The 16312-nt window shown below is 39.4% G+C and overlaps 1 protein-coding gene across 1 annotated transcript in view; it reads right to left on the bottom strand.

Moving 5' to 3' along the window:
* PTGFR (prostaglandin F receptor) overlaps nt 1-16312 on the bottom strand; it is a 52572-nt gene that overhangs the window by 35725 nt on the left and 535 nt on the right. The window contains exon 2 of the mRNA XM_060232079.1: nt 9923-10770. Within this exon, the coding sequence (XP_060088062.1) occupies nt 9923-10711 (789 nt within the window). The 5' untranslated portion in view covers nt 10712-10770. The remainder of the gene's footprint in view (nt 1-9922; nt 10771-16312) is intronic.

Below are 16312 nucleotides of genomic sequence, written 5' to 3'. Positions count from 1 at the left end.
TAAATGCGCCATTTTACAACTTATCTTTATACATTCTTCCTAGTTACAAAAATGGAAACTCTACTCCTGTGCGACAACTCATTGTGCACTTTCAGCACTTTTCTACCAATCAGTGTCACTTTTGGAATTGGAGCCAGGGTGGAAGAAAAATACTTCAAGCATAGGGATGTATTTAGGAAATGGTCATTTTTTGTTTAAAAGTAGACCCCTATGATTTTACAATAAAGACCTGAAAAAGAGGACTCATGCATGAGAACCCCCAAGCCACTTCTAATCTAGCACTTCATTTAAGTGACTAAAAATTGTTTCCTGCCTTTTTTATGAGGGCGAGTAATAGCTGAGCTAGGAAATAGTTTGAATAATGCACCCAACCCAGCACTGCAGCCGTCATCCAAATCAAGCCTCCCTCAGGCAGTTTTATGAAAATTAAAGGCACTGAGAAGACTCACATCCTCATCATGGATCTCTCTAGTCTCATCTGGTTTATCCCTAAATTTGTCTGACTGCATGTTACTGATTACAGTGTATCCCTTCTGCAGAGATGCCTTTGGTCTAAGCAAAATGTTTTTCTCTGTCTCAATAGCAGCACTGTTTATTACCTTTATGAGGTTAGGGATGCAGCTCTGACTCTAGGTTCATTTCCCCCTTCTTGATTAGTAGCTTCACTCTATTTCACTTAGGCTTCCCAATCCCAAGGTCCCAATGGGGGATCCCCCGGTTTTACAGGCTTCCCCCCACTCCCAGCCAGCTGGCCGCGGGGGAAGCCCACCCCCACAGCCACCATGCAGCTCTAGATCTTGAGCAGGTCCAGAAACTTGCAAACAGGTCCATTTCAAAATGTATGTGTGTGTGTGCCTTTAAAGCTGAACAGGAAGTACTTCATGGGAAGGGTCAGTAACAAAATCCCTCGGTTTGTTTTGCTTTTGTTTCAGAGCAATTTCTTTGAGGGGGTGAACAAACATGTGGACAAAGGAGACCCGATAGATGTTGTTTACCTTGACTTCCAGAAAGCTTTTGATAAAGTTCCTCATCAAAGGCTCCTTAGAAAGCTTGAGAGTCATGGAGTAAAAGGACAGGTCCTCTTGTGGATCAAAAACTGGCTGAGTAATACGAAGCAGAGAGTGAGTATAAATGGGCAGTCTTCGCAGTGGAGGACGGTAAGCAGTGGGGTGCCGCAGGGCTCGGTACTGGGTCCCATACTCTTTAACTTGTTCATAAATGATTTAGAGTTGGGAGTGAGCAGTGAAGTGGCCAAGTTTGCGGATGACACTAAATTGTTCAGGGTGGTGAGAACCAGAGAGGATTGTGAGGCACTCCAAAGGGATCTGTTGAGGCTGGGTGAGTGGGCGCCAACGTGACAAATGCAGTTCAATGTGGCCAAGTGCAAAGTAATGCACATTGGGGCCAAGAATCCCAGCTACAAATACAAGTTGATGGGGTGTGAACTGGCAGAGACTGACCAAGAAAGAGATCTTGGAGTCGTGGTAGATAACTCACTGAAAATGTCAAGACAGTGTGCGTTTGCAATAAAAAAGGCCAACGCCATGCTGGGAATTATTAGGAAGGGAATTGAAAAGCCAGTATCATAATGCCCCTGTATAATCGATGGTGCGGTCTCATTTGGAGTACTGTGTGCAGTTTTGGTTGCTGCACCTCAAAAAGGATATTATAGCATTGGAGAAAGTCCATAAAAGGGCAACTAGAATGATTAAAGGGCTGGAACACTTTCCCTGTGAAGAAAGGTTGAAACGCTTGGGACTCTTTAGCTTGGAGAAACGTCGACTGCGGGGTGACATGATAGAGGTTTACAAGATAATGCATGGAATGGAAAAAGTAGAGAAAGAAGTACTTTTCTCCCTTTCTCACAATACAAGAACTCGTGGGCATTCGATGAAATTGCTGAGCAGACAGGTTAAAACGGATAAAAGGAAGTACTTCTTCACCCAAAGGGTGATTAACATGTGGAATTCACTGCCACAGGAGGTGGTGGCGGCCACAAGCATAGCCACCTTCAAGAGGGATTTAGATAAAAATATGGAACAGAGGTCCATCAGTGGCTATTAGCCACAGTGTGTGTGTATATATAAATTTTTTTGCCACTGTGTGACACAGAGTGTTGGACTGGATGGGCCATTGGCCTGATCCAACATGGCTTCTCTTATGTTCTTATGTGATGGCCAGAACTCCCTTGTAGTTCAATTATGCTTGTCACACCCTTGCTCCTGGCTCTGCCCCCAATGTCTCCTGGCTCCACCCCCAAAGTCTCCTGACTCCGCCCCCAAAGTCCCCAGATATTTCTTGAATTAGACTTGGCAACCCTAATTTCACTTATTCTTGCTCTGTCTTTCATTTCTCTTTGCCTGCCTGTCCCCAGCTTTTTCTGTGGTTGCCAATCTCCAGGTGGTAAAGTTATATAACCTAACGGTTCTGTGATAATCCAACCTCATAACAACTCAAACACAATTAATAAGAATAACAAATGTTTCTGCTTTGAAGCATTCTTGTCATGTCTTAATTGTGTGAATTTGAAGGTAGGATATCTTAATATGTTATTTGGTTTATGGGTAGACTCATATCTGTAGGTGTGTTTGTAAATATTTTGTAATTCTCTTATGCAGCTAGAAAAAGCTCTTGTGAAACGAGGAAACTGGAGTACTGCCTCGTCGCACTAAGGATTTATTTGTGCACAGCTGCACACTAAGAATTTGTGCTTGCTCCACAACTTGAGGACTTGTTTTGATTATTGGCACTGTGAAAATAGAAGACGCATTTTGGACTTCTTCCTATGAAATGGGTTTTGACTCATCATTTATATACCTGCTTATTTACAATATTTATTCCTAACTTTTTATAAGCTGTTTTAAACATCCTTAATTAAGAATCAGTTGTTGTTGTTAAATTGTGTTTTGAGTTGTTTTGAGGCTGGATTATCACAGAACCATTTGGTTACATAATTTTGTCATTTCATCTGTGTATTCTTTTCTTGGTTGCTAATCTCCAGGTGGTGGCTGCCGATCTCCTACTATTACAACTGATTTCCAGGTGACAGAAATCAGTTCATATGGGAAAAAATGGCTGCTGTGGAAAGTGGACTCTATGGCATTATAGCCCACTGAAGTTCCTCCCCTTCTCCGCAAACCCTGACCTCTTCAGGCTTCACTCCCAGGTATTTCCTAAGCTAGAGCAGGCAACTGCCCACCCATCTGACCCATATTCCTGCCTTTGCACCACTTTGTCCACTACCCCAGTCCTCCCTCTTCCCTGCTGCTGATCTGATCTTCTTTCCACTCTCAGAAGTGCTGTGAAGATCAGACATAAGCAGGTGGGTGGGAAAAGCAAGGTGCAGTAAGTTCTAGCTCTCTCCCCATCTTACCCTGCTCTTAATTGTTGTCTTTTATTTTATGTTGCTACGGCAATCCAGTATTGACTCTAAACTCCTCTCTCTCTCTCTCGTAATATCTGTGCACACATTGACATCACTGGAACTGTTTTTGGGGTGGACAAGGGTCCCCTCCATTTTGTTCCTGTGTTTGTAGATCCCCAAACTATAGTCACAGCTGCCTCATTTTGTGTTGTTGTTGTTTTAAATATGGACCATCATTTTTGTTGTTCAGTCGCAGTCGAGTCTGACTCTTTGCGACCCCATGGACAAAGTCACGCCAGGCCCTCCTGTCTTCTACCATCCTCCGAAGTCTGCTCAAATTCATGTTTGTTACATCAGTAACACTGTCCAGTCATCTCATCTCCTGCGTCCCCTTCTTCTTTTGCCTTCTGTCTTTCCTAGCATCTCCAAGGAGTGCTCCCTTCTCATTTGGTGGCCAAAGTATTTGAGCTTCAGCTTCAGCATCTGACCTTCCAGGGAACAGTCTGGATTGATTTCCCTTAGGACTGACTGATTTGATCTTGCAGTCCAAGGGACTCTCAAGAGTCTTCTCCAGCACCACATCTCAAAAGCATCTATTCTGCGCTCAGCCTTCCTTATGGTCCAGCTCTCACAACCATACATTACTACTGGGCCATCATTAGCTGTTATATATAAGTATTTCCATATACTCAAGAAAAAGCTACATTTCTTTTGAAGAAAAGAAGTAAGCACAAAGGCCATTACGACAAATAAAGTAAAAGTGAAAATAAGCAGCATGGTTGCAAAGCTGTCTGATTCTTCAAACAATAAAAGGCTAGGTTAAATGTATTAATAACATCAAAATTATTTCTTGCAGCACATGTTTTAGGTAGACAAATATGTTAGACGCTGCTGTTACAATTATTTTTTTAACAGGATAAGCAATTATTTCCATTCATTCTCAGTCTGCCCTGTTTATTAAAATGAGAGGGCTAAAAGAAACATCTAATTTCTTGAATTCACTTGCAGAGCACATGCACCTTGTTTGTACTTTAATAATAAACTCTCCCTATCTAGTAATTCTAACATTCTGCAGGCATATCTTTTGATTATAAATAATTCACTTAATATTTTGTTGTTCAATCATCTATGGTGTAGGTGCATGTTTCTTTAAGCATACTACTGTTATGGGAAGAGGTGTATATAAATTGGATATAGGGAGTGGGAGTGAATGCAGCTGTAGAAATGTGTTTTAACTGCTATTTGGCTACGTAATAAACAGATTTTGTAATCTGACTTGGAGGTATTTTTGAACAGACATAACAAATTGGTAACAAAAGTGGGATAACTTTTTTGCCTTTAAATCCACTGGCACCTTTTTTGCAAAGTCCAGGGGAGCCTCCAATTGCTTTTACTTCATGGTTTTGTATTTATAATTAACTGCTTGTAGTGGGATTGATGTGTTTGAAGAAAGAAAACGTGTGCTACTTATTCACTCCTTGGAAGGACAATATATTTTTTACATATTTCCTGTGGTTGATGTTACACATTTCCTCTGGATGATGATGAATATATGAGACTGCTCTTATTGCACTGAAGGACTTGTGCCCAGAGTTAATGAGGTAATGGTCATAACTTTCATTGGGATGAACAGAAGCTGGGGGAGTCAACTTTGCAATATATTGCTGTTTTGAGAGATTTAATTGGCCCCTGAGATGAATAGAGACCAGCTGGTTGGAAAGACAAATATTCCTCACATAAGAGAATGGTTGCTTTTATAACTAGGACACTCTTTGGAGAAAACTAAAACAATTCAAACAGAGGCAGGTTTGAATGAAACTAAGATGATAAGTTTGGGCACCAGAGATAGAATACAAAATGTGGACGTTGCAGAAAGCTCCAATACAGAGTCAAGATGCTACAAAAGAACTGAAGGAACATACTGAAAAGTTATGGAGACAGTAAAGTAGAACATAAACAAAAAAGGGTTTTTTGTTGTGGTTCTATAGAGCATCTTGCAAGTTATCCTAAGTGTCCTGCAAAAAGAGCACAATGTACCGTAACTATTGCAAGATGGAACATTTTGCTAAGGCTTGTCATAACTAACAGAGTAAGCACTGAGTACATGCAATTCAAGACCCCAGTGTAAATGTTTTGAGTGTGGATGGGATTGGATCTGTGTCTATTGCGAAAAGAATTGTATGTGTGTGTGCGCGTGCGCTACCCCATTTGGGAAGGGTCAGGATATTGAGTTGATGCTAGATATTAGTTCAGCAGTCTTTGTATTATCTGAGGCACTTTATTTGCATTATTTTAAGAATGTGCCATTGGTGGAACCAAAACTGCAGTTGATATGTTATTTAATGAACCAAACACCTTGATTTGGTTGTGTTATGTGCTGAACTGAGGTTTGGTGCATGTTATATACCAACAGAATTTTATATTCCGCATAATGGTACTTCTATCCTTGGCAAAGATTGTTTGCTGCATTAAAACTGACGGGGCTGAATGGACATACTGTGGCTTCCCTATTAGATGTCAAATCATCACAGAGGGTAGTTTCAGCTGTGAGCAGGAATAATTTTATTCAGGAGTTGCTTGTGCTAAGGAGATTTATCCATAAGGTAAAAGTGAGGTCTAATGTAGTCCCTGTGCATCAGAAGTTACAACAGTTGCCATTTGCAGTGAGAGATGTTGTGCTGGAGAAGCTTAAGAAACTGCTGCAAAATGATATTGTCAGAGAGGATGATTTATCAGAATGGCAGAGCAACAGCAGAGGACGAGGTAAGGGCAGGAGTGAGGCAGGATCCAGATATGTACATTTGAATGTGCCATTTATATCCAGATGTGAGTCATTCCTGTGTCAGCCCAAATTGGTTGTCTAAATTCAGCCACTGTCTGTTCAGCTCGGTTAAAACCTGATTTAGATCATATTGAAATAGGGTTGCAATGTCCCCCTTGGCCACCAGCAGAGAATTGGGGGGGGGGGGGGCAAGATTGCCAGATCAAGGTTGGGAAAGCTTGGGAAGGACAGAAACCTCAGTTGGATATGCTGCCATACAGTCCACTTTCCAAAGCATTTGTTTTCTCCAGGGGAATGGATCTCTGTAATCTGACCTGTAATTCCAGAGGATCCCCAGAAAGCACCTTGAGGCTGGCATTCCTATACTGAAACAATTTTACTGGTACCAGCTCCAATTGACTTACAAGATTTACATTCTTTTTGGGATTTGGCTTTGTGGTTATATGAAGTTTATCCCTAATTATGCTTCAATTGAACCACTTAAAGAGTTATTACATAGCTTTGATATTTTAAAAGATTTTATGCCAATGGCTTTGCTCGATCCAAATTGCTTATGACTGTGACAACTGATGCTTCTGAACATGGATTGGGAGCTGTGTTGACTCAGCTCCATGAGGGTAAGGTGAAAAAGATGGTTGCATTTGTATGCAAAACACTTATTCAAGCTGAGAGGAAGTATTCTATTGTTGAAAAGGAAGCACTTTTGGACCACAGTGTGTTTGGACCACAGAAAAGTGAAGAACTTATTTGTGGGGCCATGCATTTAAATTACATACTGATCACAGTCCCCAGACAATGTTGACATCAAAAGGATTTGGTCAAATTGCTAGATAATCAGAACAGTTCCTTTCTTTTACTTATGAGATGCAGTATAAGACAGGAACAGAAAATGTGACAGCTGACTGACTGACTGAACAACCCTCATTAGACATTTTGTCAGAAGAGACTGTAGAAGTTGTCCTGCTCTTCTCTGATAGCCCAGTTGCAGTTACGCAGGAGAAATTCCAAGCTGCATGTTTAGCATGCCCAATCCAGCAGAAATTAAGGACATTTTTGATGATTAAATAGTCTAATAACATAAAGGGAATTGATTCAGCATTGTTGCCTTACTTCAGAATGTGTGATAAGCTTTTATTACAGAATGGTTGTATTTACACGGCCCACATTGACTACTTCTTCCAGAAGAGTTGCAGTCTATGTTCATCAGATGGTTATGCCCATCCCTACCCTAATCCACCCTACCTGACTCTGCCTCGTATGGGAGAATAATAGAGCTGTTACAGAGCCTGCTGTCTCATCTGGCCAAGGAAATCCCAGAAACCACTGGTGTTCTGAAGCAGCAGCTACCAGTCAGCAAGGCCATCTCCACCACCTAAGGAAGTAGCCTTTGGGATTGGGGCTATGGCACATGGAAGGGTCTATAACCCATGCCTCCCCATGCTTTTCCAAAACTAAAACAGATCCATATCCATGAAGCAACTATTTGCCCAACTAAGAGAAAATACAGAGAACCTTCTAATAACAGTTTTCACATGAAAGGCAAGAAAAACACAGAGAGGATTCTTAGCAAATCCAATTAATTCAAACTGCAATACTCAAAAACAAATGTGGACAATTCAATTAAAATTGTTTTTACCCCAAACTGATTCATTCTCTTGTTCAATATCAGTGCACTGCATTGCAGTCAACAAAAGTTTCTGTGTTGAACTATGATGAATAAGCAAAATAGAAACCTCTTTCTTTGTAACTGTAGTTTTAGAGTTACACCTGACTACACCAGTTCACTGATACCATATACTTAATCTAAATGCTACTCAATTAACAGACTTATAGAATAATCCTAAAGAGGTTTACTCTGAATCCTACTCTGGTCTATACATTGGGGCTTACTCCCAGGAAGGTATTCTTAGAATTGCACTGTAGGTCTTCTTTAATAATTCTTTAAACCAAATTATAATGTGAAAAAGATTAATTCTGTATTTCATGGATTTCAAATTAGATTTTAATGTGTAACTTTTAAGTACAAAATTGCAAATATATCTTCAAGTTTCAAGTTTACACATGGTGCTATGGTTTTTCAAACCATCAGAAAAATCTTAGCAACCCTAATGCATTCAGCACGGTCCAAAAAAATCATGAGGTGATTGTCTATAACTAGAATCCTTAGTTGAAACCATATCTTTGGTTCAGAAGTACAAATAAAGGAATGAAATACACAGAATTATGGAGCTGTGTACTTACATTAGAGACTGAGGATAGATTATGCATTCTTCTTTTCTACCAGCCACCTAATTCCCTAGTGGGCACTCTGTCTGAACTGGCAGAAGTACTGTCAGATATGGTGCTGGAGACTCCTAGACTGATCTTTCTGGGGGACTTCAACATTCATGACTAGAACTCCTTGTCAGACCTGGCCCAGGATTTTATAACTTCTTTGAGTACCTTGGGTCTCTCCCAAGTCATGACTAGCCCAACGAATGAAAGCTGTCATATCCTGGGCTTAATATTTTTCACTGAGCCTTTGAGGGAAGGTTTGCATTCGGAGCTGGAGATTCGCCTTGGAACATGGTCTGACCACTACCTACTTAAACCCAAGGTGAATGTGACTCCAACACCCCACATGAGGATGCAGTTAAAATGATCCACCCATTAAAACTCATGAATCCTACTAGACTCCAGAAAGTTCTGGGGGACTTTAGGATTCCAAACATGTATTCTGTTGAGACCGCAGTAAAAGCAAGGAACGTGAAATTCCCTGAAGCTATTGACAAGGATGCCCCTCATCAACCTCTCCCATCCTTCAGATGAAACCCTGCCCCCTGGTTTACCACAGAGCTGGGTAATCTGAAGAGGGCTGAGAAACATCTAGAATGGTGTTTGTGCAGAAACTGTGCTAAATCTGACAGATCATGCTATAGAACTCATTGTAAGACCTATGAAGCAGGGGGGATGGCAGCACCAAAAGGCTACTTATCTACTATCATAGCATCAGTTAGTTCACATCCATCTCAATTATCCAAAATCCATTATATTTCAAGTTGGATCCAGAATAATCCAAATACTTTTAACTGAGTCAACAAGGACCAGTTGTATTCCATCAAAAGTAGGGAGAACAATGTTCTTCGAAGCTTCCACCTTCCTATCCTACCCAGCATTACCTCTGTCTTTTCGGGGCTTAGTTTCAACCTGTTCACTTTTAGCCAGTAAATCACAACAGCCAGACATAAGTAAGATATAATAATAAGCAGCCTGTTAATACTTATGCCTATTAATACTTATGCTAATCTTCAGTTATTTCTAGTTGATTCCAGACTTCTACAATCCTAATGCACTGTTTATTGTATGTCCCAATTCTGTTAATTATACTGACTCACTATGTCTCCACCTTGAGTCTCTGTGAGAAAGGAAGACTATAAATAATGTAAATAAATAAAACTTAGGTCTTAATAATCCCATCACTGAGAGATTCAGAGTTTAAGACATCATACAATACCAAGTTTTAAAAGCATTATACACAAGAAGCAAATACAGCCAATATTAAGCATTTTTACATCCCACTAGTTCTCTCCCATTGAACTCAGTAGAACCAACTGTGCTCACCTTTGACTGGATCACATCCATAGTGAAAATAGCCTTATAGCTCTATGTGCATTTGAACTATGTGCTCTTGAAAGAATGATTTGCCATAGAGAAAGCATCATGTCTTTAATTTTTAAAAAAGAAAAATAAAACAGCATACAAAGGCATTAAAACTGACAAAGATATTAAAGTCTTACCAGGAATGGACTCCAGCAAATGCAAGAGACACACATTATAGCCAAGAGCTGAATGATCATTTCAAAATGATGAGATCTGCCTTGTCTATGTTGACTCTTAAATTTGACCCTCAAAAGTGTAATTCCCGTCACAGCATTGCACAAGAATGAAATACCAAGGGCCAGTAAACCCAAGCATGAAAAAAGCAGGAGGTAAAATCTGTCTTCCCAGTCTTCAACATGTTCTGTTTTATAGAAACACCAGGTCCTTGATGCCTGAATTTGATAGGCTTTCAACCTAAATATAGGCAGCAAGGCTATGAAAATAGCAAAAAGGCATACCATAGTTAACATCATTTTTACATGTTTAGAAGTCATTTTTGTTGAATGAAATATTGGCTTTGTGACTCCTATGCAGCGTTCAACAGCCATTACACTGCCCAGAAAAAGGGGACATAGTCCGAAGAACACCATACAGATGCCAAAAATGCTACAGAGAACATTTGATTGATTAAATCGGATCCAGTCTTTGTCCGATATATATACAAATACTGCAATGGTTCCAGTGATGAGATGGCCCAGCAAGTCTGTGATAACCAAGCCACTAGCAAAAAGCAAAAAAGAGGCTTTTGATTTCTGTCTAAACCTCTGATAAGCCTTCATAAGAATTGCTATTGCAAGCGTGTTGGATAAAATTCCCACTGTCATAAAAATTACAGAAAAAAACACAGAAATCTTCTTTTCTGTGCGACAAGTTGTGTTGGCAAATATACCATTTCCAGCCAACACCGGTGATTTTGAACTGTTCATTGTCAGAAAGGTAAATTCAGCAGTCAAAATACTTCAGTAGTCAGGAAATTATCAGGCATCTGCAACACATTTTTTAAAAAATGTTGTTTAGAACACATGTAATTGAAGCACCAAAGTTTTTATGACATCAAATCTGCACAGCTATTTTGGAGTGCAATGTAGCACAATATTTACAGCAGTAAGCATCTCTGTATAACAGTAAAAAGTTAATACCACACTCCAGCACACATTTAGCAAGCTTTTTAGATCATGTAATTCCATTTTATAATGTATCTGCTAGGACTAAATACATGTCAAGATTTGAAATGCTTAAAACAAACCCAAGAAATACAAATATAATAAATTGTTTTATCACCATAAATAATGTTCTGCTATATCTGAAACTGCTGTCATCTTTCAGCTAAATAATTAAACCTACGCAGTAAATCTATTCTGCACCATTCTTTTGCAGTGACATCTGAATGCTTTTGAATTGAATTGCCTGATTTCTGTCTTCTTTATTCTGTCTTTGCTATATTCTGCCTAATATATAATCTCATTCTTCCAGAATGTTTACAGTTTCCTAATGGAATTTGATTATGCAGGTACAGTCTTTTTCTACCACTTAAAATATTAACCCTAAACAAGTCTGAAATGCTCACAATGCTATTAGCATGAACAGTCAGGTAACAACAGTAACACCAGGATGATTCAGAAGAATAAAAATGGACGTCTTAGACAGTGTTATGAGTTTGGCTATTTCAGTTAGAATGAATAGACTTATGCTCTTGCCTAATAAATTTGCATAAAAGTATATCAAAAAGTTTGTATAGGTCTTAATGGTCTAGAAGCTCTCCAGACAATGACATGAGGTATCCTTCAGAATTTTTTTAAAATAATGTGAATTTGGACATACACTCTGGAATAGCCTAACCATATAGGTGAACTAGCTGTGTAGGGCACCAAGCTTTCAGGGGTGCAAAATTAGACAGAAGTGAATTTCAACATTTATTTTTATATTGTCTGTTTTGAATGCCATGTAAATAAAGGTAAGACTTCACACTCATTTCTTCACATATTAAGTGTGGTTGGGGAACACCAAATTCATAGTTTGCCTAAGGCACCAAAACTCCTTCAGCCATCCCTGCACATACTGAGGCAGGCAGAATATTTCATAGCTGTGAATTTTGCTGAAAAAATTTGGTGTTGTGAAAACTTAATGCAAGATCAGTAGTTTTGCTGCCTGCCTTTGTTTAATTTTACTAGGCCATGTTTGTAGATATGTAAAAGCAGTATTACAAAGAACATAAGTCTCCAGCACTCTGAGCCAAAGGAAATTAAACCCATTGTTGCCTCTGAACATGCTACACAAGAGAGGTGCTTTTAGACAATGTATTTATTCAATTATATCCTTCTTCACTTCTCAGTTTGTATGGAAAGCAGCTTTTAGGACAATGAGTTCCCAGCTTGCTGGGGGCGGAAGTGTAAAAGACTGGGGAAGGCAATGGCAAACCACCCCGTAAAAAAAGTTAAAAGTCTGTCATGAAAACGTTGTGAAAGCAACGTCACCCCAGAGTCAGAAACGACTGGTGCTTGCACAGGGAACTTTTCCTTTCCTTTTTTCTCCCCTCCTCCATTTTCTCATGACAGCCCTGAGAGATAGGCCAGGCTGAGTTCAACACAAACCCAAGGTCAAAAAAGTAGGGATTCAAGCCTGGGTTGCCCAAGGGTCCTTACCCACCACTCTGTCCAGTACACCACACTGAGGAAAGATTAATAATATTATCATGTTTGAAGACTTTGAGCTCTTACATTATTTTTCTATGAAATAAAGCGGGGCTTTTTTTGTAGCAGGAACTCTTTTGCATATTAGACCACACATCCCTGATGTAGCCAATCCTCCAAGTGCTTACAGGGCTCTTAGTACAGGGCCTACTGTAAGCTCCAGGAGGATTGGCTACATCAGGGGTGTTTGGCCTAATATGTAAAGGAGTTCTAGCTACAAAAAAAGCCCTGAAATAAAGTACATTAATCTGAAACTTAAAAAAAAAACCCAAATTAGTATTAAAAATAGTTTTCCTTCGTAATTTTGCCCAGGAACTCAAACTCTTCTTCTTACACTAGAATCAGATAAACATTGTTTTCTCTCTACCTGGAGGTGATTTTGCAGTTTTCGCACAGTATATGAAAGTATAGATTTTAATAGAGAGTTTGTAGAATTGGACTTGTTCACTATCCTGGCTCAAGCAAGCCTCAAAAATAGAAATGCCGATTAAGTAATGGTAACGGAACCGTTTCAGTTGCTCCAAAGTTGAATGGTTGGTTCAGGGGTGCTTTTGATCTAATAGAAGGATCAAAAGAGGCAAAATGCTGCATTCACAGAAATTATAATCAGTTTAGGGTTCCTGATTTGCTTAAAGTGTTTATCAGTGCATTCCAATACAAAGTTACTCCAATCGAAGCCCACTGACTGGAGTAACTTTGCACAGGATTGTGCCCTGTGTGCTCTGTTTTTTGATACATACAAGTATTGCTGTATGTTCAGTCATCTCAGGGATGAGATTTTATAAAATGGACTGTGAGTTGAAATAAGGGCCTCTTCTCTTATTTGTAGGCTTTTTCCTGACTTGGCTTTACTATTTAGCAATTAGTATCTTACTATGTCAGGTTTCTGGTTTTTTAAATGTTTGTTTTGAGCAATGAGGAAAGATGGTATAGAAATATTGTAAATACAAACCAGCTGCTAAGGAAATCTACCAAACAGCAGCTGTGAAGGGCAAATTATATCATATATGGTATTACCTACCTGAGGGACCGTCTCTCCCCATATGAGCCCCAGAGAGCGCTGAGGTCAGCTGGAAAAAACCAACTGAATATCCCTGGGCCAAGGGAGGCCAGATTGAAGGCCACCCGGGATCGGGCCTTCTCTATTGCAGCTCCACTGCTGTGGAATCAACTCCCAGAGGAGGTACGGGCCCTACGATGCTTAGATCAATTCCGTAGGGCCTGTAAGACCCACCTCTTCAAAATAGCCTTTCAACTAACGACAAGCTAAGAAGTGCCGCTGAAAATGCTTTTAGTTACTGAATTCTATTGAAGATCTAATGTTTATAGCACCATATTGTTAATGTTAATTTTAATATAATCTGTAAATTGTTTTAACCATGATTTTATAAGTATAACTTGATGTATAATGTATTTTATGCTGTGAGCCGCCCTGAGCCTGCCTTGGCGGGGAGGGCGGGATAGAAATATAAAGTTATTATTATTATTATATTATTAATACACGCAGTAAACGTGCATAACTGAACTCAGCCCATAAGAGAGACAAAAAGTAATGAGAAAACTATATATTGACAGCTCACAACAGACTGAGTTAAAGGTTCACACATTTTAACAGACATTTTGCTAAACTTAAATTCTTCAAATTCCTTGAAATTTGTTACAGCACTTTTCCATGACAAAAAGCCATGAATAATACACAGTAGTTATATTAAAGGATTTGTTTAATCAGACAGTCTCCCATCTGTAGTTGATTGAAATCAAAGTGTTACAAGAGTATTCATACAGATAAGAGCAGGATGTGCCTTTCTACACTGTGATATGGGAGAAGTTGATCAGTAAACTCTAGAAGCAGAAGGGCTTGTACAAGAACAACAACCATCCAGCGTAGCATGTCTATGATCCCTGCTCCTTACAAATCAAGAACATTTTAGGAAAACATAGTGGTAGCAAGGACCATATATCAAACTTGAACAGTTATGCAATGCAATCCTAAACAGAATACTCAACTCAAAGATCACTGGGATTAATGGATTTAGACTGGAATAACTCTTCATAGGATTGCATTGTTTTAATTTCTTCAGGAAACTGAGCAGGTGCTTCAAAATGTACTCTTTTTCAGGGTGCATACATATACTATTATACTCTGGATTTCTATCAGCAAAGAGAGTGCTGCTAAATTCATATTATTTATTAAACTTATTTATAAATGTTCTTTCCGAGAGGCACTATAATCTGTTACATTTGTAATAAATAAAAATTTTAAACTTTACATTAGCTGTAATTCTTTTTTTCTCTCTTATTTTTATATGCAATGCATTTTTTCTTTAGTAAAATAAACTGAATCTGCAGTATTGCTACTAATTGTCCCAAATGGGAATCAATGATCCAGAAAGCACCAGGGAGTACTAAATTGGCACATTCATCCATTCCTTGTTCCTCAGCCCACATACTAAAGCTTTTGCCTCATCTCTTGAAAAACATTTTCCAACTTTTTGAACTTTAAGCTAGCATTGCTTAATGTGATGTAATCTTTGTACATCTTTATAAAGTTCTAGCAGTAGACAACCTGGCAACTACTGGTCATTTGAAGAGCACAGAAGCAAATTAAGGACTTTTGAGAAATAATGGCTGTAATTGAAGTCTCCTAACATCTCTTAAACTGTGCTTTAAAGTCAGTTTAAAGTCACTGACTTCAATAGCAACTCACTCCTAAATGTTTAATTAGCTTTAAGAGCATTAAAGACTTCCACTGAAAAAAGTAATTTCAAGGAAATAGTAAAAGTATGGTTAAATTTGGTTCTCTAGAGTATATAAACTTTCAAAATCATGAATGCTATATGGATCCATTTTTATATCCAAGCTAAACTGTGGTCAACAGAAATTTTTCATTTGATTTACAGATTCACAAATTTTAGCAGCTGTCCTTACACGTCTCTTGCAACCTTTGTTTGGTTTCATATGCCATGTAGACTTATGCAGGAACAGGATTTTTTAAAAGGCTCCAGTGAATTGCTTAGAACAGTATACACTAGCAAAGTAGTTAGACCCAGTACGAAAGCTGGTATTTCACCATCCAATATGTTCCAATATTAGCCAAAAGCTGTGAGATCAGGAACTAAAGCAGGAAATCTTATGCTGCTTAGTGGCATGCTCCAGTACAATTTCTGTTCATGTTCTTTTGTATACAGCAGGAACTAGAAGTGTGGCTGGAGGCACAAAGGAAAGAGCAGGTACAGATGGAGGAGACAAGCAAAAGCAGGTGTGAGGATACCAATACTGATAGGACAAAGAGGCAGAAAGGAAAGGAAGACGAAAGGAAAGACAGCAGTGGGTGTGTTGGCAATGTGAAGGAATGGAGGGCGACGTGTTGACAGGGTTAATTATTAGACAGGAGTTGGGTACCCGAAAGCAGTTGTTGTGATATGAGGAGCAGGAGGAAGCTCTAAATACAGAAAAGGGAAAGAGGCATGACTTAGAGATGCACTGACGATCGGTCGGGTAGTTTGCTGAAGAATGTCCTACGGTTCTTGCATGCGGAAGAAATACGGGGAAGTTATGAGGTAAGAGTGAAGAAGGGCTGAAGAAAACAAAGCGATGGAGCCCGCTGGTTTTTGTAGGAAGAGAAGTGGACGAAAGGGCAGGGAGAATGAGGATCTAACGTGCGAAGAAAAGGCGGGACGTGAATAAAGACCGGGAGGCAGTAAATGAAGGGAGAGCAGGTTTAGGGGAATATGAGACTGAACAGCAGTAGCGCCAGTTTCCTGAGCCATGTCTGCATCAGCCACCTTTCCATCCCAATCCACACATCCTTTCTTTCTCACTGCCGGGTTTGATTCC

This window comes from Heteronotia binoei, chromosome 2 (assembly GCF_032191835.1).
Source record: "Heteronotia binoei isolate CCM8104 ecotype False Entrance Well chromosome 2, APGP_CSIRO_Hbin_v1, whole genome shotgun sequence".
Classification (NCBI taxonomy): domain Eukaryota; kingdom Metazoa; phylum Chordata; class Lepidosauria; order Squamata; family Gekkonidae; genus Heteronotia; species Heteronotia binoei.
This window is presented reverse-complemented; position numbering and strand designations above follow the sequence as displayed.